The sequence below is a fragment of the Carcharhinus amblyrhynchos genome, chromosome 23 (assembly GCF_965287045.1).
Source record: "Carcharhinus amblyrhynchos chromosome 23, sCarAmb.v2.hapA, whole genome shotgun sequence".
In the NCBI taxonomy this organism is placed as follows: Eukaryota; Metazoa; Chordata; class Chondrichthyes; order Carcharhiniformes; family Carcharhinidae; genus Carcharhinus; species Carcharhinus amblyrhynchos.
In genome coordinates this window covers 15,157,795-15,183,915 of record NC_137346.1, presented here as the reverse complement: position 1 = coordinate 15,183,915, position 26,121 = coordinate 15,157,795, and the positions used below count along the sequence as shown (strand labels likewise).

At 40.5% G+C, this 26,121-nt stretch overlaps 1 protein-coding gene across 6 annotated transcripts in view; it reads right to left on the bottom strand.

Moving 5' to 3' along the window:
* synrg (synergin, gamma) overlaps nucleotides 1–26,121 on the bottom strand; it is a 117,712-nt gene that overhangs the window by 82,274 nt on the left and 9,317 nt on the right. For 3 of the 6 annotated variants that reach the window (XM_080210936.1, XM_080210937.1, XM_080210939.1), the window contains 7 exons: nucleotides 12,566–12,696; nucleotides 11,558–11,688; nucleotides 10,671–10,776; nucleotides 6,957–7,068; nucleotides 2,673–2,945; nucleotides 2,093–2,332; nucleotides 34–111 (listed from right to left, as the gene is read on the bottom strand). In XM_080210936.1, coding sequence (XP_080067062.1) covers nucleotides 34–111; nucleotides 2,093–2,332; nucleotides 2,673–2,945; nucleotides 6,957–7,068; nucleotides 10,671–10,776; nucleotides 11,558–11,688; nucleotides 12,566–12,696 — 1,071 coding nt within the window. The remainder of the gene's footprint in view (nucleotides 1–33; nucleotides 112–2,092; nucleotides 2,333–2,672; nucleotides 2,946–6,956; nucleotides 7,069–10,670; nucleotides 10,777–11,557; nucleotides 11,689–12,565; nucleotides 12,697–26,121) is intronic. The other 3 variants (XM_080210941.1, XM_080210942.1, XM_080210940.1) reach the window with 2 other exon arrangements.

Here is a 26,121-nt window from a genome sequence, read left to right as displayed (position 1 = left end):
CAGAGATTTAAAGGAGTACAAAGCACATTATACCTGGGACAAGACTGTCATTGAAGAGCCAGGGCGGTAACATCGGCTGGAGTGTTTCCTGTGTAGGATACACTCCTACACCTAAGAAATAAAATTAAATGAACAATTACACAGGAGAATACAATGACATACTAATGTGTGCCAATTTTATTTCAAAAAGAACTGTTAGAATGAAAGTAGCAACGTGGCACGTTCTCTCAACATGCTGAGCTCCAGTTCAGAATTTCTGAAAATTTTTCAAAGTGATTAGTCAGGTGATAATGAAGGAATGAAGATATTTATTCGAGTTTGTTATTTTTGTTAAATCTGAAGAGTGCTGCATTTTCCTTTTATCAGTTTAATATTTTTCTCATTGGCTGATAAATTGAAACTGCCGGGAATGAGACATACAACATTTCAGGGAATTATCCAAGAACAGTCATCATTTTCCAAGGAAATTCTGTCAGCTCATTTTCACAATGGGCACCAACCTGCCCCCCAACACCCCCACCCACACACACACACACCCACACAATTCACGTAACCCTCCCAATCTCATGAACCTACTCCAAAATCTCCTGCAACCTCACTCTGAACCATCAACCAGGAAGCACAAAAGGCAGCACAATTACTTATTCTTCTGGATAACACCTGGCCACAGCCCAGTGTATCTCCAAAGCACGGCTGACGAGCAGCAAAACCGTCATGAACTCAGAACTAGGTCCTTTCACACTATAATCTATTGTGTAAAGCAGTGTCACTATACTACAAACTACTTCCACTTTTGAAATCATTGAATTGCCAGCTCAGAAGTTACATGCACTTGTACACAATAGGCAGATTTGTAGTACAGAAATGTAACTATGTTGCTAAACTACAACGTGCACTCATTTATGGTCTCTGAACAGATCGTTTCTGGGTGGCATCTACCAATAATGCTTTTGATTTGTAATCTGGGATCCTTCACAAAAGGCTTAGAAATCCCACATCACTAAAATCTGACAAAGCTTCAATAATTAATATGAAATTCATGCTTTAACAAAGAGTTCAGTAAGTAATGCCTGATTTATGGTAATGTCAAAGAATGCGAATATAGAGTTTAAGACACATAAAATAATTGCCTATTTAACAATCTCATTACTTTAAACATGAATATTAGCACACTGAACAAAACTATCTTGGTGGAGGTGTACTGAATGATATAAACTGACAAAAATTTGGATTATAATGGTGATACTCATCTTTAATTTATCTGCATAATTTATTAACTGTCCCTTTTAATCAGTAGAGGAAAAATGAACAAGTGTTTTTTTGTACAAGAGGGGATTGAGCAGTTATGAATCAAATACAAATCACATGCAGAATCTTCTCCTGAAATCCCTGGCATCTAAAGCTTCCAGAAGGCTCACATCTTCCTATCTTAGGGCATCTGCAAAATGATTCCACATATATTTGCTGTGAATTACAATGAAAAAGCTTTGCAGTCAAAGAACTGATATTCAAATACCTATAGAAAAAAACTTAATTTAAGGCCTTTGAAACAATCACACATATGAACTTCAAGAATTTTAACTATAAAATACATCCATCCCTCATCTAGAATCTCAACAAATCCAGTCAAAAACACTTAAGCTGCTGCTCAGTGTAGACCTTTAATTGATATTATCTTCATGATCAGTGACTAGAAAGGATGGTGCTGCAAGAGATATTTATTTGTCTCTGTCTGATTGACAAGACCACATGTAAAGACTAAAGTTGAAGAACAATGTATAATCCACACCAAATTCTTATTAATATACTGATCAATAACATTATAACAAAGAAACCTGGGCTTGCACAAATCAGTGTAGCAACACCACATGAATAAATTTCAGTAAAGGCTGAAATATCTTTGACATACAAGGCTTGTTGTTCTACACAGGCAAATCATAATAGATCATAAAGACGGTTACATGAGAAGAAAAGTTGAAGAGGGAATTATAATGGGTTATAAAAATTAGAAAAATTAAAAGAAAATGTATATTTTCCTGATTTTGCAGAATCCTGGTTATTGAAGGAAATAGAAACAAACAAGTTTGCTCACCACTCTCTTTAGCAGGTGTCTCTTGTTCTGGATCCTTTGGCATGTCTGCTGTGAAGACACCACTGAGGTTTGCAGTTTGGCTGGCCCAATTACAGGCCTTGGCACTCGGTTGAAACTGACTTGAGACTGAGGCTTTAGACCCAATGTCAGCCAGAGGCTGAGATTGGTTAAATTTAGTGTGTGCCTGCTTAGGCATGCTGAGATCACAGGAAGCAAACATTTTCTCCTCCAATGAAGGGCCTAAACAAACAGGAGGTGGAACAAGTGTTTCCTAGCTTAGTTAAGCAAAAAAACACATAACTATGCCCCACTGAAGTTTCAGAATCCGAGATTACATACCCCAATTCCTAAAGAGATTGTATAATTAAATATGTATCTATATATTTAAATCAACCGCCTTCATTTTGCACAAGGAACTAAAACTCTAAAGTTAGTTCATTGCAAATATGTTTTATCAGTTGAAGAAAATTAATTAACAAGTTCAAAAATTTTAAAATGCATCAGCCATAAAATTACATAAGACACTTTCAGATTTTTCAATTAGTTTTAAACAATTTAAAGTAAGTTTTGCACTTGTTACCTTGGCCGATTTTTGCTGAATGCCCTGCTGTAGCATACAATGAAGATGCAGCGGAGGGGAGAGCTGAAACAACAGGCTGTGCTGGAGCTGCGGCCAGCTCAGACTGCAGCCCAGCCTCTAATGTGGGGTGAAAGGGTTGGAAAGGCTGGAAACTGGTGGGAGCCGCAGGTGCGGCAGATTCAGGCCCCTGAATAAAGTCACTGAATTCTTCATCATCAGGAAAGGCAGGGGACTGGGAAGGAGGGGCAGTTGATAGGGATGACTGGGGAGTATCTGTAAAAATGGATAAATCAAAATAAGGCAACACAGAAATCAAATAAACTAAAATTATTTAAAAAATACAGGTACATACAGGCAAATGAGAATGAAGAGATTCTCTGAACAAGAAACAATGACTGGAATTTTACTGGCATGCCTGCCCCATTTCCGGGGGAGGGCAGGCTCGAAGAATGGCATTCTCCGTTGGCCTCAGGTGGGGTCATGCTAAACTCGGGCAGACGTGCCAATAAAATTTCACCTAATCTTACTTCTAAAAATACAACAGAAAACGAACTATGACAGCTATTTCCAAAATAAAGATTAAAATACACATAACTCCTCCAACTCCAAGGAATAAATCATGATTTCTGGTCTGATAACAATGTGAAACCAGCAGAAAGGTTAGTAAGTTAAAGCATGATGTCCAGAGTAAACATTGCCAATGCAGACAGCCATTCAATGAAAAATGCAACACCACACGAGTAACATTTCCAGAGGCAGAGAACAGAGCTTCACCAAACAGCTGAATATAACAGATGCAGACAATTCAACACTTGGTGCTGAAGGAGAGAATTATACAGATAGTAGCAGCAACTAGAGTCCTGCGGATCTATTTCACTTTCAACTATTTACTTGTAAAATATTCTGAAGTCATCTTGTTTTAAGGTTGGATCAGTTTTCATAGGCTGTGCTTCTGCTGGCCAAAACAGACCTGGAGTATGTTTCAATGCACACAGGTAAGAAAGGTTCCAGGAATAACTGAATAACATAATGAAAACCTGGAAATTGGTTAAGTGCTAAAAAGGCCTGCAAGCTAACAAGTTAATTCCATAGTGCTACAAGTAGCAACAAAAGGGATGGGGATAGAGAGATGAGCTTTAGGCTTTATGAGGAGGTCATTTTCCTCTGGAAATATCACTTAGTTTTTAGCTTGATTTAAATTGCTCAAATATTTACCGTGAACATAAAACCATTAATTCCTCTCCTGCCAGCCAGTATATACAAGAACCAATTAAACAAATTGGATACATATTTGCTGCATTGTAGTGTAGTGTAGCCAGACAAAATTAAAATGGTGCAAATTAGTGAAATGACCACCAGACTGTCAAGCTGTTCAAAATTCCTAGCAGAAACGTGCGGCAGTAAATACATTTTGAACACAGTGTCATTTAAAATGATAGCACTGGTCGGCAAATGAAACAAGATTTGAATGCAGATTACTGCAATAAAAATGAACAACCTCTAAGCAGCAGTGGTGTGGGAGAAAAATTACAACAAATTCAAAGACAAGGGAACATTCTGTTGTTATTTATACCATTTTCTCCCAAGTAACTGATTACTGCTTCTCTCCAGCTGGTCTGCCTCTCAGTTTATTGAAATGTTGGAACTGCCAACCATAACTGTACAAGGTCAGAAATGATCTCCAACGATGGCAGTGGGTTCTAATTGTAATTACCGTTCCTCCCTCCCCAGAGTCTTATGAAACACAGTCAAGATTGCAGGGAAGCCAAAGGGTTTGTGTAAACTTGTTAGTATTCTTAACACATGAGAAAGCACAAAATCATATTCCCTGGTGCCTTATTAACAAACTCGGAGCCATGCTGTTAGATGCAGTCTGGCTGATAGAACAGATTAGATACAACCATAACATGATAAAATAGCAAGTGAGATTTCCACATTTATTTAACCACACACCTGCAATCTTATGGTTAAGAAGCACATTCAATTAAATTCAGGAATACAGTAGCAACACTTATGTTCATACAAGATACTTAGTACATGGATGTAACAGTCACTTCAGAAGTGCAAAACAATTTGGTATCAAGGAAAGAAAGAGTTAAACAAATGGCATTATTGTCCTAACCTAACAGGTCACATTATCAGGACCAAAGGAGGTGAGTTTTCTAGTTTTTGAAATCTACATTATTAGGCTGGCCTGTGTTCATTTTGTAAAATTATACACCACATGGAAAATACTGGGATGTAGATTCACAGATCACCCTTCAAGACAAAAAGTTTGATTCTGCATGGGGTGCATCACATTCAACAATTCTAAGGTCACCTCAGGCCCCACCCACACACAAGAGGAAGAACACCATTCCGTTCTTACCAGGACTCAGCCCAAGTTTTTCATTCCCATTTCTGCCCAGTTGAAATCAGCTAATTTAACATTAGCAGGAATCAAGCCTTGGACTTCCTGTTCTATGTGGCTTAACAACACATCAAAAACATAATTAATTAACTAAGTTGACAAAAAAAAACTTTTTGGTGGACTGCAGTGGGTTGAAGGAAACAGGGGCTTTGCAGGTTACGATCACAGAATCCTACAGTACAGGAGGAGGCCATTCGGCCCACATCTACACTGACCACAATCCCACCCCAGGCCTTATTCCCACAACCCCACACATCCCAGGACACTAAGGGGCAATTTATCATAGCCAATCAATCTAACCCACACCATCTTCGGATTGTGGGAGGAAACTGGAGCACCTAGAGGAAATCCACACAGATGTGGGGAAAACGCGCAAACTCCACACAGACAGTGACCCAAGCTGGGATTTGAACCGAAGTCCCTGGTGCTGTGAGGCAGCAGTGCTAACCACTGTGTCACATCTAAAGGTAAAGATTTAAGTCAGGAAACATGACTTTCAGGAGTAGATTGCACAGCACCTTTGAGAAAGGCCTTTGTATTTGGGTACTGCTGCAATGTTGGGATGGTTGGCGGGGGGGGGCAGCGGCAGCGAAGGGGAACTCTGAGGAAAAGTTCAATTCCGTATTCTCAAAACATATTTCTAATATTTTCTAGCCAAAGCAGTGAGATCAAGTTGAAGTTTCATTGTAAAAGGCATACTTAAAATTCCAATTTTCTGCTTACAGGGCTGCTGTGCAAAGTAATAGCCAATATTTTCCACACAGCTGAGAGAATTGCAATTTAGGGATCTATGTTTTCAAACAACAAGCTGGGTAATATTTCCGGCTCGTTATTTAAAATTTGAATTTTAGGACCCAATATTTTGCACCAAATCCAAATCAGCAACAAGCTGGTTTTATTGAATTGAATCTCATCATTTGGCCCATCGAGCTCACTGATAGAGCATCCCACCCAGACCCTGTAACCCCATGTAATTACCCCACTAATCTGCCTAACCTACACCAAGGGCAATTTAGCACGACCAAACAATCTACATGTCTCGGACTGTGGGAGGAAACAGGAGCACTCGGAGCAAACCCCACACAGACACAGGGAGAACATGCAAACTCCACACAGACAGTCACCCAAGGCTGGAATCAAATACAGGTCCCGGCACTGAGAGACAGCATTGCTAACTACTGTGCCACCATACTGCCCAAACAAGAGGCACGGTCTGCAAAAAAAACCCCACAAAATCGGCAATTTGTTCATTTTCACAAGCTGATGTGTAACAAAAAATGGTTTGCATTCAGTGCCAGTTGAATATGCCACAGTGGTGGGGAAGGAAAAGAAAGATTATATTATTTCAGGTCAGCCTAGAGATAAATCATGCAAAGAGCTATGATAAATCATGGAAAAGAGCATCTTCGTCAATTTTAAAAAATGTATCATGTCATGGGATGTGAGCATCTCTGGCAAAGCCAGAATTTGTAGCCCTTTGTTAAGTCCCCCGTGAACGGATTAGTATTTTTTTTAGGCCATTTGAGAAGGCGATTAAGAATCAACCATATTACTTTGGGTGTGGAGACACATGTAAAGCAGACCAGGTAAAGATGGCAGATTCAATCCCTAAAGGATATTAGGGAACCAGATGGGCTTTTTACAACATCAATAACAGTTTCATGGTTACTATTTCTGAGATTAGTTTTAAGTTCTACATTTTAATTGACTTTAAATTCCAACAGCTACTTTGGTGGTACTTGAACCTATGTCCGCAAAGTGTTAGCCTGGGCCTCTAGAATACTAATCCAGTGACATTACCATTAACCCACTAGAAACTTGCGACTGTACCAATCATAAGCTATTGGAGTATTTCTTTAAAATAGTATTGTTACCTGATTTACTGGGATGCGAAGAGGGGGCTGGGTGCATCTTTGCATCCCTTGTGAACCCAGCAAGGTTTCCTTTAATAGCTTCCAAGGCATCGTCCCGGTTCTTTTCGCCCATCTGAAATCAGAATGAGGCAGAAACCAGTGAGTTTTAGTTTCAAGTGATGTGAAACTGTGATTTTTTTTTTAAGAAGTAGTGCTTCTGAATAAAGAAAATCAACTTTTCTTTTAGTCCAAGTAAAAAGTGAAAAATAATATAGCAATAATAAAAGCAAATTACTGCAGATGCTGGAATCTGAAACCAAAAGAGAAAATGCTGGAAAATCTCGGCAGGTCTGGCAGCATTATGAGGAGAGAGAAGAACTGACGTTTCGAAACCAGAAGGGTCCAGATGACCCTCACCCTTAAAGGGTCGTCTGGACTCGAAATGTCAGCTCTTTTCTCTCCTTACAGGTGCTGCCAGACTTGCTGAGGTTTTCCAGCGTTTTTTCTTTTGGTTTCAAATAATTTAGCAAGTTGTACATATAAAGTACTCTTCCCTTCTTTTACAATGCTGCAGTTCTAACTTTTACATATGTTCCAAAAGAAGATGCAGAATACTTTCCCATAGGGAGAAGGTGAGACAATGGAAAAAAAACACAACATTAAGGAAACCCATATCTGCACCTGCGAGGAAAACCATAGAGGGCTGATAACATGGTAACAGATCTATCTCTTATACAGTGGCAATGAGACGGGGAAGGATAATTACTTATGTTTTCCCCTATTATGTGAAGCTAAGAGAGTGCTTACTTTCAGTCAGACTGCTGTGGAGCAGTGATAAACAGGGATCCCCTCAGAGACAGACAGACTAACTACATAGCTCTATTCGCCCACAACTCTCAGGAGCTGATTTTATAACCGCACTGGCAGAAGCCTGCCAAGCAGGTTGCCCACCATATAATAGATCATGTAAATTGTAGAAAGCACAGCATAACAAAGAAAGTCAAAAAGCATTTAAATAACGTCAGAAGTATATAAAATAAAGCAAAGTCACGTAAGCCTATCAAGTTAAATCCCTCAAAAAAGGTAAACAATTTCTTTAATGTTGACATATCCAATCACCTGACATGTAAACTGAATTATAAGTACCTCTAATATGTCTGTCTCAGCTCACTCATCTTATCAGGAAAAAAATCTCAGGCTCTTAATCTAACCTCAAATCTGACCAGTTGCACTGAATACTTATCCATGCGTTTATCAACACAAAACCTACTGCACTTTGTGCTGGTTAGATAAGCTCTCTATCCTTATCACCATCAACTCTGTTATTGAATAGATAGTAATCCAAGCCTTTTTTTTAAAAAGGTTAATGATATTACGACTTTTGATGGGTACCTGCTGAGCGAGCTAAAAAAGTCTAATTTGTGCAAAACTCAATATCTAAAAAAAAAACCTGTTAGCTCTGGATGCATGTATTCAACTTTGGAATTACATCCTCAGTTAAAAACCTGCTTATATTTAACATTGGCCCAGATTTTGTGGTAAAAATAACAAAAGGTTCAGTGCTCACCATTTTTAAAGCATAAATGAACAGCAATTTCTGGCAATTGTGTGCTCAGTTAGATGCAGAAATTGTCCTAGTTTCTCTGCCCCCCCCCCCCCCCCCCCCCCCCCCACCCACACACACACACACACACACACACACAAGTTTTGCTATAACAGTACTGCTCCAAGAAACTCGGACATGAAAGAATGTGAATTTGGAGCTCTTAGATGATAGATGCTTCAACATGTCAGAAATATTCAGGGCTTGTCCATTTTAAGCACAAGTAAACTTTTAACATTGTGACAAGTCTTAAAACTGCCACAATGCCTATCTGACACTAAAAAATACTTCTTACTTTCATTCCATCAGATTTTACTTACAATTGGCACTTTTTTTTTAATAAATTTATTTTTTGTCTCCTTTATCATTTCTCTCAATCCCATCTTTTTGTCCGCTTTTTATGTCACGTTCTGCTTTTGATCACATGGTGACGCACTGACAAGAGTTCCACTTCTAAAGTCAGTCATACTTAAACTTTCTACTCTTTAAAAGCATCAGCTGAGATTAGCATGTGGCTTTTTAGGTTTTTTTTAAACATGAAGAGATTTCAATTTGCAATTATGATTTTTTGTTTCCTGGTCTCCGAACTTTAATGTCTAGGACATGTTAATTAAACAAAAAGATTCCCTTTGAGTGTATTTTTTTTTGCTCTTGAACGAGGTCCTATTTGAAAAGAGAAAATTATGATTTGGGGGGCAGCGCAGTGGTTAGCACTGCTGCCTCACAGCGCCAGGGACCCAGGTTCAATTCCCAGCTCAGATCAATGTCTGTGCAGAGTCTGCATGTTCTCCCCATGTCTGCATGGGTTTCTTCCGGGTGCTCCAATTTTCTCCCACAGTCCAAAGGTGTGCGGATTAAGTTGATTGGCCGTGTTAAATTGACCCTAGTGTCAGGGGGACTAGCTCGTGTAAATATGTGGGGTTAAAGGAATAGGGCCAGGGTGGGATTGTGGTCAGTGCAGAGTCAATGGGCTGAATGGCCTCCTTCTGTACTGTAGGGATTCTATGAATTCTACAGATTCTATAAATTCTATGAAGATTTGGCTTGAATTAACTAGCCTCAACAGAGATTCTTCAGTCTGATTGCTAGGAAGATACATAGTTGCTTCCATATTCACACATATCTTAGACCCCACTGTAAAGGTTGCCATGTTGTTTTGGCTTTGTAACAACCACTGCTTCCAGTCCAAAGTCAGTCTGCAGACAAGTGTAAATGTAATGAGTGGCCGGTATTGTATTGTTTGCTCATGGGTGACAGCAAAATACTGACAATCATCTATGAATTTTAATTTTTTCCCATGTCTTTTCTCGTTTTTCTTCTTAAAGTTGTCGACTGTTTAACTGGAGTGGACACCACAACTACTAATTTGCGTGTAAACTTCAACAAAGGATGAAAGCAGGCTATGTAACCATGGATAGCATTACAACCAAGCTCAATCCTGTCCCCATCTTATAATCACACATACACACTTTCAACAGAGGTTGTTAATCAAAACTGAGAACATTGAATGTTAGCAAGTGGAAAATAGGGCAATGTTCTAGTTAATGGTACCAACCCTATCATCACCCCCTTTACATGTCAATCAAGCAGCACATACAAAACCTGGCACCTTCCTGACTTCTGCTCACTGATCAAACTAGTTAAGCCGTCAGGGCATTTTTTTTTAATGTTTGAAGTTCTTGATCGTCTTTTCTTCATGGAAATCAAGACTCTGATTTATTCTTCTTCAATGTGGAGATGCCAACGTTGGACTGGAGTAAGCACAGTAAGAAGTCTCACAACACCAGATTAAAATCACCTGAAGAAGGGCCAGTGCTCCGAAAGCTTGTGGCTCGTGCTACCAAATAACCTGGTGGACTTTAACCTGGTGTTGTGCGACTTCTTACTCACTTTTCTTTGACACCCCTTTACTCCGAATTCAGAACAATCCAACAAAATGTCTTTGAGGAAAGGTGCTCTAAATTACACTGAATATTCAGAACATAATCTCACCGGGAGAACCAGATTAAAATACACAGCTCTTATTTATTAAGAAATGGCCTCAATTCACACCAAAAACTCAAGGGCTTTCTTTTCCAATGAATTAAATAAATCATCTGAGGTAAAAACATATCCATAACATCACTGAGTACCTTAGGCTTTACACTGCTCAAAAGACGCAGCTTTTGCTTCTGCTCTTCAAACTGTCGCCGCTTCCTTTCCTCTTCCATTATCTTTTGCTGCTGTTCAAATCGCTTCCTAGAGAAACAACAGTCATGAAAGACTAAATCAGTGTATAGTTACTGTAATACTACAATTACCTTTGGACTAACATATTCCTTTATCTTTCTTTATATAATAAAACTATCCAAAACAAGCTATTTAATTTGCACTAATTGGGCTGCCTTGCAGTGGAATTCCTTAACAAATGACCTTTCATTTCAATGCAAGTTTTTCGAAAAAAATCAAGAACTTCTCACCACTTTACTATCCTTTAAGTATACACATATTTGGAGAGAACAAACAGCAAACGGTGCTAGCAGAAATGAAATCCTCCCAATGCATATTACTCACGACTGATAGTATTTGAGCACACACTGGGGACCGAGCGGAGAGAGACAAATAACCACACTGGCAGTTAAAGAAAAAAAAATTAACAATTTATTTTCTGCAATATAGAAGATGACTTGACGATCTACTTTTAATGCTGTAGTGCCAGGATTATGTTTGCTGGATTTAGGAAAAATCAGGAACTCTTGAGATTAAGGAATTCATAGTCTTGAGATCTGCTAACCTTTTGTTCAAAGTCTGCACTCTTGATAATTCACTTCTACTGTTGAAGTTGACTAAAACTCTAACTTAGTCGTGCATATTTCTTTTTAAAATTAAAAGTTTAGTTATTCAAGTTTATTTATTAGTCACAAGAAAGGCTTACATTAAAACAGCAATGAAGTTACTGTGAAATGTAAATATTACTGTAAAATGAAAGACAAGTTAGATCATTATTCTAAACCAACTTAGAATCAGTAAACCATCTTACTGCTGTTCTTCAGCAAACTGCTTTTGCATATCTGGTGTGTATTGTGGTGGAGAAGGACGCATCCCCATGTAATGGTGTTGAGGCATAAAAGACATTCCAGCTGGTGGCATTGGTCCCATTGCCATTCCACCCTAAAGGGAATAAAAGATTAAAATAATACCCCTGAATGAGCATAATAAGGACCCAATAGATAATTCAATTCAACTTGCTTCTCTTGTTGTTTCACTCCATGCACAGAACCTGTTCATCTCCTTTGTACCCTCTACTAACTGTTCAATATTACTGCATAATATGCCCTGTGATAGAAACATCACCATGGTAGCCCAATACTCCCTTGAGTGAGTTGTTAATAATTAAGCACACATTGTACAATATATGGGAAATCAATTGACATCTAAGTGTACCCTTTAAATAAACATTCCAACTGCAATGTCTATTAACAAGTACCATTTTCATTTTGATAATGCATTTAAATTATATGCAACAAATAAATAAATTCAAGTGCTCTATCCTAAGGCTAACTTTGAACAGCATCTCGCACAGTAGGGGGTGGAATTGCATCAACAAATCTAAAGCTGCAAAATGTCACTATGACCTCCCTAGTTTGAGTAGGGGGTTGAGACGACAAGCATTGGTAAAAATGTGTTTAAGTCATATTTTCTTCTCCCTCTATTTGTCCAGGGGTGGAGGGAGTGGGTGGGGGGAGGTCAAGCAGGTGACTTCCATACAAACTTTTAGATTGTGCGATTGCTGCTTGAGATTGATTCTCTCTCTGATTTTCCCCTCTTTGGAGGCAAAAATGTGTGCCGTTTTTCAGCACCTCTCCATATTTGCACAGCTGAGATTGGGAACACCACCTTTAAAGGAAATTGTACCCAATGTCCCCAGCACTCCATCACACTTGATTTTGTACATAAGTGCAGCTAAAAATGGCTCTATTCAAAATGCCATACTTGATGAAGAATGGTTAATTTTGTGTATAGGGAAAAATTTTCACCACTGAATTACCTGCATAGGCATTGCTCCAGGAGGCATCTGTGAACCAAAATTCATGCCCATCATGCCTTGCATGTTGGGCTGCATCACAGGAACCATGGGGAATCCCTGCTGTTGCTGCTGTTGTTGCATTGTCATCATTCCTACAGACACACAGACGGCAAAATGGAAATCCTCATTTAAACTCACCAGATCAGCTTTCCAAAAACTAAAAGCAACACAACAATTAATCCAAAGCCATCAGAAACACTTCACGACTCAAAAACAGCCGTCCAACTACATCATAACCGAGCTCAACATTGCCAGGAAAACAAGTATCTTTAGTTTTTGAGTCTGTTGTATATAGTGGTGTACCACAAATTACATAGACATTAATGGTATACAAATTGAGATCTCACTGCCCACAATGTTTTTACAATATCATAAACGCTTGGATGTCAGAATGTTTACAATAACAAAACCATTTTTTAAAAAATCTTCATGCCAAGAGAGGGCGACATCTAATGACTCAGTATGTAATACTAAACTATACTTAATGGTGAATATCTATGGTATAATTCATTTAACTGCTGATTAAGGTTTTAGTCATCAGTAAAATCCTTAATTACCAGAGACGTAGGAATGAGCACAAAGCATAATTACTGAGGACTTGAGTAATTTTCACCAACAAATTCTGACTCTTTTCCTCTCAATTATTTCCTTCCCCTCCTGAACATGACAATGCATGATGAGATTTAGCACCACTGGTGTCGGCCATACACGGGTGGGTTTTGATAGAGCGTGTTAATGTATGCTTCAATATTGCAATGCATTATTTTGATCACTGTAGCTCGTTTAGCAAATTCCCATTCTCAAATCAACATCTACAGTTCCCTGGAAGAAGCAAGCTTATAATAAAAGGGTAGCTTCTTTGCCTGGTGACTTGCTGAGTCCCATTCTCGTAATAATGGCAGCATGGTGGCACAGTGGTTGTTAGCACTGCTGCCTCACAGCACCAGGGACCCAGGTTCAATTCCAGCCTTGGGTCATTGTCAGTGCGGAGTTTGCACGTTCTCTCCATGTCTGCATGGGATTCCTCAGGATGCTCTGCTTTCCTCTCACAGCCCAAAAATGTGCGGGTTGGGTTGATTGGTCGGTCATGCTAAATTCAGGGATTAGCAGGGTAAATATGTCAGGTTACAGGAATAGGGCCTGGGTGGGATTGTGGTCGGTGCAAATTCAATGGGCCGAATGACCTCCTTCTGCACTATAGGGATTCTCTGATTGGAATGAATCAAGGTTAAATTTCTATTCACAGTGATCATGGAGTTGTGAATGAATGCTGCCTTTTTCAGTTACTTTACAAAAGAGGTGTTAGGAAAGTGGGTTTGTTTCCCCGTTACTAATACATGCTTAAATTTTGCATCTTATTCTAGAGACCAAAGTGGTCAACTTAATTCGTACAGAAACAAATGTGAAATTATCACAGGCAAAACAAAACTTTTGGTGGCTGTGGTAGTGGTAGCACTTTTCTGTGATCAATAAACCAGAAAGACACCAAGTGATGATGGATCTCTAGTCAGTGATTTGTTATGCAATGTGCATCTGCTGTGGGAAACAGTGAAATAGCAAAGTCTTATCTTCATTTGAAAATATGCATTGTTCACCATCATTTTGAAACAAGCAAACAAGAACACACAAATTTGCAAGTAATATTTCTGCAGTTTTTGACATTAGATTTTCCAAACAAAAACATGCTAATTTGCAGTCGAGATAAATGAGCATTAAGGAAGAAAAAACAAGTTGGAGAAAGAGACCATCAGAGTGGGTGAGAGGATTACCAAATGGTAAAAATTTAAAGGGAGAGTTAAAGACCTTGCTGCTTCTGTATGCATGGAACTTATACCCAATCAAGTAGAATCAAGTAGATAAGGTTGTTAAGAAGGCATACGGTGTCTTGGCGTTTATTGGTAGGGGGATTGAATTTAGGAGTCGCAGCGTCATGTTGCAACTGTACACAACTCTGGTGCGGCCGCACTTGGAGTACTGTGTGCAGTTCTGGTCCCCACATTACAGGAAGGATGTGGAGGCTTTGGAGAGGGTGCAGAGGACGTTTACCAGGATGTTGCCTGGTATGGAGGGGAGGTCCTATGAGGAGGGGCTGAGGGATTTGGGGTTGTTTTCGCTGGAAAGAAGGCGGCTAAGAGGGGATCTTATTGAAACATATAAGATGATTAGAGGTTTAGATAGGGTGGATAGTGATAGCCTTTTTCCTCTGATGGAGAAATCTAGCACGAGGGGGCATGGCTTTAAATTAAAAGGACGGATGTCAGGGGTAGGTTCTCACCCAGAGGGTGGTGAGGGATTGGAATGCCCTGCCTGCTGCAGTTGTAAATGAGCCTAGTTTGGGGGCGTTTAAGAGATCCGTGGATAGGTTTATGGACGAAAAGGGATTGGTTTAGGTTAGTGGGTCATTGTTTTTTAACTGGTCAGCACAACATCGTGGGCCGAAGGGCCTGTTCTGCGCTGTAATGTTCTATGTTCTATGTAAACCCTGGAGAGCTATCAAGAACAGAAACACTTCCAAATGTTCTCTCCTTGATGATGGCGGTAATCCTAGTGGCTTGCCTCTCTTCTGCTGAGTGGTCCATGTTCTGATTTCCCTAACTAGGGAACATGCATTGTCTGTCAGGAGAGTTTTAGTTGCTTATGTTGGGTTTCTTTTAGTTTGATTAGGGGCAGCGTGGTGGCGCAGTGGTTAGCACTACTGCCTTACAGCGACAGGAACCTGGGTTCAGTTCCGCCCTTGGGTGCTTGTGTGTGGAGTTTATACATCTTCCCTGCATCTGCGTGGGTATCCTCCTTGAGCTCCGGTTTCCTCCCACAGTCCAAAGACATGCAGGTTAGGTGAACTGGTCATGCTAAATTGCCCCTTTGTGTGCAAAGATGTGAGGTTGGGTGGATTAGCCATGGTAAATGTGCAGGGTTACGGAGTAGGTGGAATACTCTTGCGAAGAGTTGGTGCAGGCTCGAATGGCTGAATGGCCTCCTTCTGCACTGCAGGGGTTCTACGATTGAACTCCAATGATTCTTTCTCATATTAGTGGTAATGTAAAAGGGAAATCTGTTGTGCTGATTCTTGTTTGGTGAGTGGGACAACCCTATTGCTTCTTCAAAATATGCCCATCCACAGTGGGAATTTACTTCCATCACTAGCTCAGCACAGACATATTCCTGTGCTTTGTCACCCAGTACATGACATCGGCTCAAACTGTAACAATTAATAAATCTACTGCATGTGCTGATGGAAAAGTGGAATGCGTTAATTAGGGTCAAGAAAGGGACTTATAAAAAATTTCTCTTTTTTGCAGGTGTCCTTATTTTCAAAATGGTCATTGAATGTACAGTAAATCAGATAAGCCAAACATCTGTGATTGGCTTTACCTCCTGTAAAGTTGCTTCTTTTTGTTCACCCTCACTTGGGATTGTGCATAATTCTAGCACTTGACCAGCAGAATGTGATGTAGATTCTCCCCTTGGGTTTCCTCCCAAAGAAGTGCAGGTGAGGTGGATTGGCCGTGCTAAATTTCCCCTTAGTGTCCAGGCAGAACGCGCGAAAGCGAGAGGGAGATAGAAAGCCCAGATGAGGCTCTTTCGGAGAGTCAGTGCAGACTCTATGGGCTGAATGGTCTCTTTTTGCATTGTAGCGATAATCCTTTTCTGTTGAGTTTGCCACTTCTTGGGCATTCTAGTGTCCTCCTTCACTGAGGGTGCTGTGATCCAGGAATCTGTCACATTTGGGGGGGGGGGGTGGAAGAGGAGGAGGAGGAGGAGAATTAAGGCAGCTGTCAAGGGACCCTCTCTCTCACTGTGCTGCAGCTGCTAACATTGTAAGGGCTCGACAGGGAGCAGGAGGATGCTCATAGCAGCTTACTGCGACTTGACACTGCTCCAGGCTTTTGTCCAAAGGGGAGTTCTTTGTCCAGCATCCATAACAGCAGAGAAATCACTTGATCCTTGGAATTAGACGTGCATCAACATTTAACCCTAGGGATATGACAATTTCTCTCCTGCTATGGATTCTCGGCAAAAAGCTCACGCAATCCACAAAAGCAGCTTCCTTCACCCACTGCTGACTCACACTAAACTGAATGTCTTGTGTCTGAAGTGGTAAACAGACTTATCGAATCATCGCTTACAATGAGTGTGCCTGGCGATCAAAGTGAAACTTGCATCTGTTACAATGCAATGTAAAACTTTTAATAAGCACCATTTCTTTGGAGATGTCTGTATTTTGGGAGTGTCCTTTAATGCCAATTTCTAGTAGCAGATAAAATGGATGACTCCATTCAATATACCACCCCCCCTTCCCACCTCCTACCTTCTGGCCTACCAGATCCCCACAAAATTGACATAATGAAAGATAGATGTATTTGTTAAGCCATGCAGTGATAGCTACTCTAACAGACAAATAATTCATTGGAAGTTTGACAAAACATCAACTATTGATTAGCAGACAATAAATAGCTTGATACATTATACATCCCTCACATCTCCTATTTAAAGTGAGTTCATTTCACGTAAGATTATGTTACTACACATTCGGTGAAAATACTTCCAAAGTATGCTAAACACACAATTGGGAGAAATTTCACAAACATAAGCATCAATTTAACAAGTCAATTCTGCTGAATTGAGAATTTTGAACACCTCCGCTGAGACGGTCAGCTTGGAGTTAGATTAGATCGTAAATGTGACAAACCAACCTTATTAGGTGATTGAATTTCCACCATTTAAGCACCCCTACTACAAAGCAGAGAAGCTAAAAAAAAAGGCCAAAAATGAAACACGGCTGATCCCATTTGTGCTGAGCTGATTGCAGCTGATGCAATAATGGTAGGTATATTTCTGAGTTTGCTGATCACAGCTGGGGCTGTGGAAAGGCTTTTAGAATCGACTCCCTGAGGAAAATTATCCAGGATTCCTAAATCCAGTCATTGTGCAGGAAGTGCCAGTGTAAATATCCCTGAGGAGGGGATCGGAAGTGGCAGGGCTAACATCAATTAATAACTGACGCCTGACTACTCGATATTTTGTGTACAAGAGTGGAGAATGGCCACGTGGATGAGGAATCGCAAGGTGATTTGGCAGCTGTGAAACAGTGGTCAAAGATTCAGCATCTTAGGGGAAAGGGAGAAAACCAACAGAAAAAGAATTCAGAAAATGTAACCAGGAAAAGAGATACACAATTATCACAGCTTTGCTGATGCAATACATTATGAATAACTTTGAGATTTAATTCATTTTTACCCGAGTCAGATAACCCTGTGCCTAAGACTACATTGGATTTCCATAGCATCAGTGGTAACAAATACTTGGTAGAAAACTCCCCACATGACACTTCAATCTGCTTTATTCCTAAACACTTCTATAATGTTAGCTCACATGAAAATAGCACAGTAATATGGGAAGTCCACAAAATGAGAAGCGATTCTGTTAAAAGGCTAACTTTTGATTTTCTCTGCATATAAGCATGGGAGAACAATTAAAATGAAATCCTACAAAAGGCTATTGGATAGAAGCATGCAGGGAGTAATACTGCAGTCTGGAGACCAAAACATCTTGAGATTCAATCCCCATGCCGATCTAACTGGTCTCACTGGGCATTCCAATTAGCTTCAGTGTCTTGGGTTGGGTGGTTTTCCCCACTGCTCTTGCTGCCGATTGCTTTTCAGCAGCAACAGGCACCGTTCTTGACAGTGATGTCCCCCTGCAAATAGGCTGTGGCAACCTCTGCCTGAGCTCAGGGTGGCCTTTGGCGTAGAAGTGCCAGAGGATACCTGGTACCAATGGAGTCATTCCCACCAAGAGTGAGCACCACAGAGAAGGGAGAGGAGTGGGAAGAAATACATTTCACAAACTGGCAGAATTGGAATACACCTGTAAACAACACAGGCAAAAAATAAAGGATATAAAATTAAAATTAGTAAATAATTATTGGAACAAGTTTTTTCAAGTACCCTTTTAGTTTTGACCACAATATAGGAATTAAAGAGTTACTATTTCCAATAAAACAAAGTAGTTACCTCAGACATAAATTTAATACCCAAATTTATTCCTTTGTTCATTCAGCATCTTCTTAAATTTCCTTTTATTCTTGAGACAATACAGCTGGGATCGATCTCAATTATAGGCACACACAGCAGTCGGTGGCACTGTGTCAGTGAGCCTTTGCAGGGAGTGTTAAAAAGAATAAATATAAATATTTAAATATAAATATTTAAAGGGCAGTATAAATTGGGACGTGGGTGTAATGGTATTTCTTGCAGTATCCTTGCTGCTTGAAATTGCAAATCTCTTTCAGGAGATGCATTGGGCATGATTTCCACAAATTACAATCTAACTGAAGAGCAAGTAATGAATTAGAAGGCCTTGTGCCATGATGGTTTCAAGAACGGCCACAACGACTCTTCAATTTTATCTAGAATATTAAAAGAACGATGTAATGAAAACAAGCTTTCCTGTGCCTTTTTAACAAAATAAATCCATAGCAAAACTGTGCCTCACCGACCTCTGGTCCAAATTTTCCTTTATTCTGCAGCATTATCAGGCCAACCATGCGCAGCCAATATTTGTGATGTACTGCATGCAGTCAACCCTTGTAAACTCATTTAGTGCAAATATCCAATTTAAAAGTAACCTTCCTGCTTGTTTGATATCCATGTTCAAACACAGTCTATTTCTATTGACAGGGGATCTTCAGCAGGCCTAGATTTGCAAAATTAATTCATTGACAATTTTCCATACATTGAAGAATTATACAATTAAGCTACGATTTAAAGGAACATGGAGGCACAGATAAGAGGTTAGCTAAAGGGTTAAAAACAAAGATAAATGCTTTGATGATGTTTTTGAACCGGCAGCCTGTAAACAGTGATGTCAATCAGGTGATATGTAAGTGGATAAAGGAGTATTTCAGAATTTGCTTTTTAAGCTGCAGAGGGGTTTTGGACAAATCACTTGGTTGAAATTTTACACAGGAATGTGAAACAATAAAATTTTAAAGGTTAAGAAAAATACATTAAAAACAATGAAACATTAACAAAGAATAGAAAAGCAATATGGTTTTGATGTATGTAACCCTTTAAAATAGGATATATATTTACACCTTTAATGTAGGAAAATATTCGTAGGCACGTCACAAGAGCGCAAAAAGATAACAACTGACACGAAGCCAAAGGAGGAGATGCTAGGACAGGAACCCGAAATTTAGTCAAAGTTGTACTTTTAATAAAGGTCTTCACAATGAATTTATGGAAATTATTCCTTAGGCTGTACTTAGAATTTAGTGTCTGATTTAGTTCTCAACTTTAAGAATTATGGCAAGGCCTTGAGAACAGGACATACAGACAGAAAATACCAGGCAAGAGGGTACAGGGCTTCATAAGATATACTGGGAAAACTCCACTGTCTCGTAAGTCAGTAAATAGAGATCAGTGTTCTTAATATCACTAAGCAAATAAAGAGATTAAAATATGTTTTTACAACAGAGATGCCCATGTGAAGCAGCAAAGGAAACAAAAACAGAAAAGCTTTTAAAAGGGATTTAAATAATACAGGAAATGGGCAGAAGGAGTGAGTGTTCTGTGATCATGCACAGAAATAACAAGCTAAGTTTTGAGGGAGTTGCTGGCATAGTGGAAATGTCACTGTAATCCAGAGGCCCAAGTTAATGTTACGGGGATATGGGTTTAAATGCCACCAAAGCAGCTGATGGAATTTAAATTATATTAATAAATCTAGAATGTAAAGCTGGTTTCAGTAATGGTGATCATGAAACTGTCGCAAAAACGCATCTGGTTCACTAATATTCTTTAGAGAAGGAAATATGTCGCCCTTACCTGGTCTGGCCCACATGTGCCTTCAAGGCCACTCCAACTTGTTGACTGTTAACTGCCCTCTGAAATGTTCAGTTCAAGGGCAATTAGTGACAGGCAGCAAATGCCAGCTTTACCAATGGCGCCCACATCCCATGAAAGAAGAAAAAAAGTAGCCTCCTTCTATGGCCAAGCTATCGTGATAAATACCTTTCCACATGGGGAAGGGTATAGAGAAGATTAAACACTTCTATTAGGGCCAGTTTAAACTAATGTAGCAGGAAGTCAGAGGGAAATAAAGTGGCGACAAAACAAAAGGCAATAAGTGGAAAAGAGAAACCAAAATCAAAAAGGGCCACAGTACAGAGACTGGCAGGAACTCAGTGAATGGGTCCACTATGGTTAAGAGAAATAAAACACAGGGAGTGTACAAAACATGATAAGATAGATGTCTGAGAAAGCAGGGCAGAGAGCAAGGGAAATCGAGATTAAAGTGCATTTATTTCAATGCAAGAGGTCTGACGGATAAGGCAGATGAACTCAGGGCATGGATGAGTACATAGGACTGGGATATTAAAGCTATAACTGAACCATGGCAAAGGGAGGGGCAGGATTGGCAGCTCAATGTTCCACGGTATAGATGCTATTGGAAAGATAGTAAGAGAGGAGGGTGAGATGCGTTTTTGATTAGAGAAAACATTACAGCAGTACTGAGAAGGGATATATCCAAGGGTTCACCCACTGAGTCACTATGGGTAGAACTAAGAAATAAGAAAGAAAGAGATCACTTTGATAGGATTGTACTAGAGGCCCCCAACTAGTCAGCAGGAAATTGAGGAGCAAATATGTAAGGAAATTACAGATAGCTCCAAGAAAAATAGGGTGGTAACAGTTAACTTTCCCGACATTGACTGGGACAGCCAGTATTAGGAGCTTGGATGGAGAGAAATTCGTTGAGTGCATTCAGGAGGTATTTCTCATGCAGTATGTGGATGGCCCGACAAGAGAGGGGGCAAAACTTGAGGATGTGTCTAGGGCGGTCGATAGAGGAGAGCTGGTGGATGTGGTCTTTCTGGATTTTCAGAAGGCGTTTGACAAAGTACCTCATAAGAGGTTATTGCAGAAGGTCAGGGGACTTGGAGTTGGGGGTAGGGTGTTAGCATGGATAGAGGATTGGTTGTCAAATAGGAGGCAGAGAGTGGGGGTCAACGGGTGCTATTCGGATTGGCGGATGGTGACTAGTGGAGTGCCCCAGGGGTCGGTGCTGGGGCCTCAGCTTTTTACCATTTATATAGATGATCTGGAGGAGGGAACCGAGTGTAGGGTGTCGAAATTTGCGGATGACACCAAGATTGGGGGAACGGCAAATTGTGCAGAGGGTGTGGAAAGTCTGCAGAAGGATCTAGATACGCTGGGCGAATGGGCCAGGAAATGGCAAATGGAATTTAATGTTGGCAAATGTGAGGTGGTCCACTTTGGTAGGAAGAATGGTAGGAAGGACTATTACTTACGGGGCGAAAAACTGCAGCAGGCGACGGTGCAGAGGGACCTCGGGGTCCTTGTGCATGAGTCGCAAAAACCCAGCTTGCAGGTGCAGCAGGTGGTCAGGAAGGCGAATGGGATGCTGGCCTTCATAGCGAAGGGGATTGAATATAAAAGTAGGGAGGTCTTGCTGCAGCTGTATAGGGCATTGGTGAGGCCGCAGCTGGAGTACTGTGTGCAGTTTTGGGCGCCGCACCTGCGCAAAGATATTTTGGCCTTGGAGGGAGTGCAGAGGAGGTTTACTAGGCTGATACCGGAGTTGAGGGGGTTGAACTATGAGGAGAGGCTGAATAAACTAGGCTTGTACTCGTTGGAGTTTAGAAGAATGAGGGGAGATCTCATTGAGACGTATAAGATGATGAATGGGATGGATAGGATAGAGGTGGAGAGACTCTTCCCACTGAAAAAAGACAGTAGGACTAGGGGGCACAGCCTCAAGATAAAGGGGGGGCGTTTTAGAACGGAGTTGAGGAGGAACTTCTTCACTCAAAGGGTGGTGAATCTCTGGAATTCTCTACCCGTTGAAGTGGTGGAGGCTGCCTCGCTAAATATTTTCAAGAAGCGGGTTGATGGGTTTTTGATAAGAGAGGGGATTAAGGGTTATGGGGAGAGGGCCGGAAAGTGGAACTGAGCCACGACAGATCAGCCATGATCTTATTGAATGGCGGGGCAGGCTCGAACGGCCAGATGGCCTACTCCTGCTCCTATTTCTTATGTTCTTATGTTCTAAAACTTGACCTCCTTTGGGAAATAAAGAGGTGACAGAAGTGTTAGTGAGGGATCACTTTGGGACCAATGACCAAAATTCCACTAGTTTGAAGGTAGCTATGGAGTATGATAGGTCTGGCCCAAAAGTTAAAATTCCAAATTGGGGTAAGGCCAATTTTGATGGTATTAGACAGGAACTTTCAAAAGTTGCTTGGGGGTGTGTGTTAGCAGGCAAAGGGACATCTGGTAAGTGGGAGGCTTTCAGAAATATCAACCAGGGTTCAGGGTAAGCACATTCCTTTTAGAGTGAAGGGCAAGGCTGGCAGAAGTAGAGAACCCTGGATGACTCAGGATATTGATATTGGTCAAGGAGGAGGAGACATAAACATGTATAGACAGCTGGGATCGAATGGATCCTTTGAAAAGTATAGAGGTTGTCAGGGTAGAGTCAAGAAAAAAATCAGGAGGGCAAAAGTGAACATGACATTGCTTTGGCAGATAAGGCAAAGGAGAATATAAAGAGCTTCTACAGATACATAAAGGACAAAAGAGTAAATAGGGAGAGAACAGAGCCTCTTAAGGATCAACAAGGTCATCTATGTGCTGATCCATAAGAAACGGGTGAGATTCAAAATGAATATTTCTCACTGGTATTTTGAGAAAAGAATGGATGTGAGAGAACTTGGGGAATTAAACAGTGATGTCTTGAGGAGTGAAAATATTAGAGGTGGTGCTGGGAGTTTTAAAGCGCATCAAGGTAAATAAATCCCTGGGACCTGATGAAATGTATCCCAGGACATTGTGGGAGGCTAGAGAGGAAATTGCAGGTCACCTAGTAGATATCTGAATCATCGAAAGTCACAGGTGAGATGCCTGAAGATTGGAGGGTCACAAATGTTGTGCCTTTACTTAAGAAGGGCTGCAGAGAAAAGCCTGGGAACTACAGACTGGTGAGCCTAATGTATGTAATGAGCAAGTAATTAGAAGGTATTCTGAGAGAAAGGATCTAAAGGCATTTAAAGAGGCATAGCTTTTGTGAGTGGAAAATCATGTCTCATGGATTTGATTGACTTTTTTGAAGGGGTAACCAAGAAGGTAGATGGGTGCAGTGCTGTTGATTTTGTCTACATGGACTTTAGCAAAATCTTTGACAAGGTACCGCATGGTAGTCTGTTGCGTAAGGTTAAATCTCATGGGATCTAGGGTGAAGTAGCCAATTGGATTCAAAATTGACTTAACAACAGAAGACAGAGGGTATTTGTAGAGGATTGTTTTTCAAACTGGAGACCTGTGGCCATGGGTGTGCCTCAGGGATCGGTGCTGAGTCTATTGTTATTTATATTAATGATTTGGATGAGAATTTATGGGGCATGGTTAGTTTGTTTGCAGTTAACACCAACATTGGTGGTATAGTGGACAGTGAAGAAGGTTATGTCAGATCACAATGAGATCTTGATCAATTAGGCCAGAGGGCCAACGAATGGCAAATGGAATTTAATTTAGAGAAACATGAGGTCATGTATTTTGGAAGATCAAATCAGGGCAGGACCTACTCAGTTAATGGTACGATGCTGGGGAGAGTTATAGAACAAAGAGAGCTAGGAGGACAGGTTCATAGCTCCTTGAAAGTGGAGTCACAGGTAGACAGAGTGGTGAAGAAGGCATTTGGCATGTCTGGTTTCATTGGTCAGGATGTGGGTATGCCGGCGTTGGACTGGCGTAAACACAGTAAAAAGTCTGACAACACCAGGTTTTAGTCCAACCTATTTATTTGATAAATAGTGCTCCTTCCACTCACATTATCAGCCACTTCAGGTCTTGAACAGCAGGTTAGGTGTAAGGATTCGCATTCTAATCAGTAATCTCTAAACTGTCTGTGCTTTATATGCTCTGTCTGAGGCCAGAACTCTCCATTCACCTGACGAAGGGGCTAACCCCGAAAGCTTGTGAGTATATTATCAAATAAATAGGTTGGACTAAAACCTGGTGTTGTCAGACCTTTTACTTCATTGGTCAGAACACTGAATACAGGAGTTGGGGCATCTTGAAGTTATTCAAGATATTGGTATGGCCACACTTTGAATACAGTGTACAGCTCTGGTCACCCTATTATAGAAAGATTATTATTAAACTAGAAAGAGTTCAGAAAAGATTTACCAGGATGCTCCTGGGACTTGATAGTTTGAGTTATGAGAGGCTGGATAGACTGGGACTTCTTTGCCTGGAACGTAGGAGGCTTAGGGGTGATCTTATAGAGGTCTTTAAAATAATAAGGGGCACAAGTCAGCTAGATAGTTGAAATAATTTCCCAAAGGTAGGGGAATCTAAAACTAAGGAGCATAGGTTAAGGTGAGAGGAAAGAGATACAAAAGGGTTCAGAGGGGCAATTTTTTTCACTCAGAGGGCATTGAATGTCTGGAGCGAGCAGCCAGAGGTAGTAGTAGAGGCAGGTAGAGGTTTGTCTTTTAAAAAGCATTTAGACAGTTACATGGGGAAGAGGGCCATACAGGGATATGGGCCTAATGTGGGCAATTGGGATGAGCTTAGTGGTTAAAAATTAGGCAGCGTGGACAAGTTGGGCCACAGGGCTCATTTCCACGCTGCAAACCTCTATGAATCTACCAGTGAACATCCTGATGAAGAGACCAATTCCAATCACAGGAACTCATAATTTACACCAAGGTCAATCTGCTCTGATCCGAATTGATAGAAACCATCTTCACAAAGACAGTTTCAACATCAAATCAAAACAAATCTGTATAATTTGGGAGCTTTTCTTTCTTCAGCCCATTATGGTTCTATGTGAATAACCACACATTCAAAGCTTAAGTAATTGTGATGTTAGGAGTTTGTTGAGAAGAGTTAAAAGAACCACCCAAGTTAAGAGTTAAAGCCACCTCAGTTGGTATGAAGTTCAGAGGTAACTATTCTGCTATATCGTATCCTAGTTATTCCCTCCTCCACAACTAACATGCTTGGGTAACAGTCAGTGAAGATGGGCCAAATGGCCTCCTTCTGCACTGTAGGGATTTTATGAACATGTATTTAACAGAAAAGAATTTACTGAAATTCAGAGTTAATTATCAGATTGGGTTATGTTAACCTATGAAGAGTTTTGAATACAAATGTTAGATTGCAGTTCATAGGAAATTCAATCCACCTATGGAAAGTGTGGCCAGCTGTAAGCATGAGAAAAGGCTCAAACGTGTACCAACTAGATCTGCCCACACAAAACTTTGAGCCAGGACATTCGCTGAGCAACCAGATTTCCACTCTGCGCCTTTTTACTTACCTTAGTTGGAAGCTACATTTTTCACCCAATCTTCTGACGTGGCTCTTGTCAGAATAGTGCAGTGCAGGAGTTTTCCGAGGGCTTCAGTGTGGGCCAGCAGTGTCAGGGGAAGTGAAGCCATGCCCCCTCTTTACAGCACCAGCTTTTGTAAGCATGTAAGCTTAAATGTC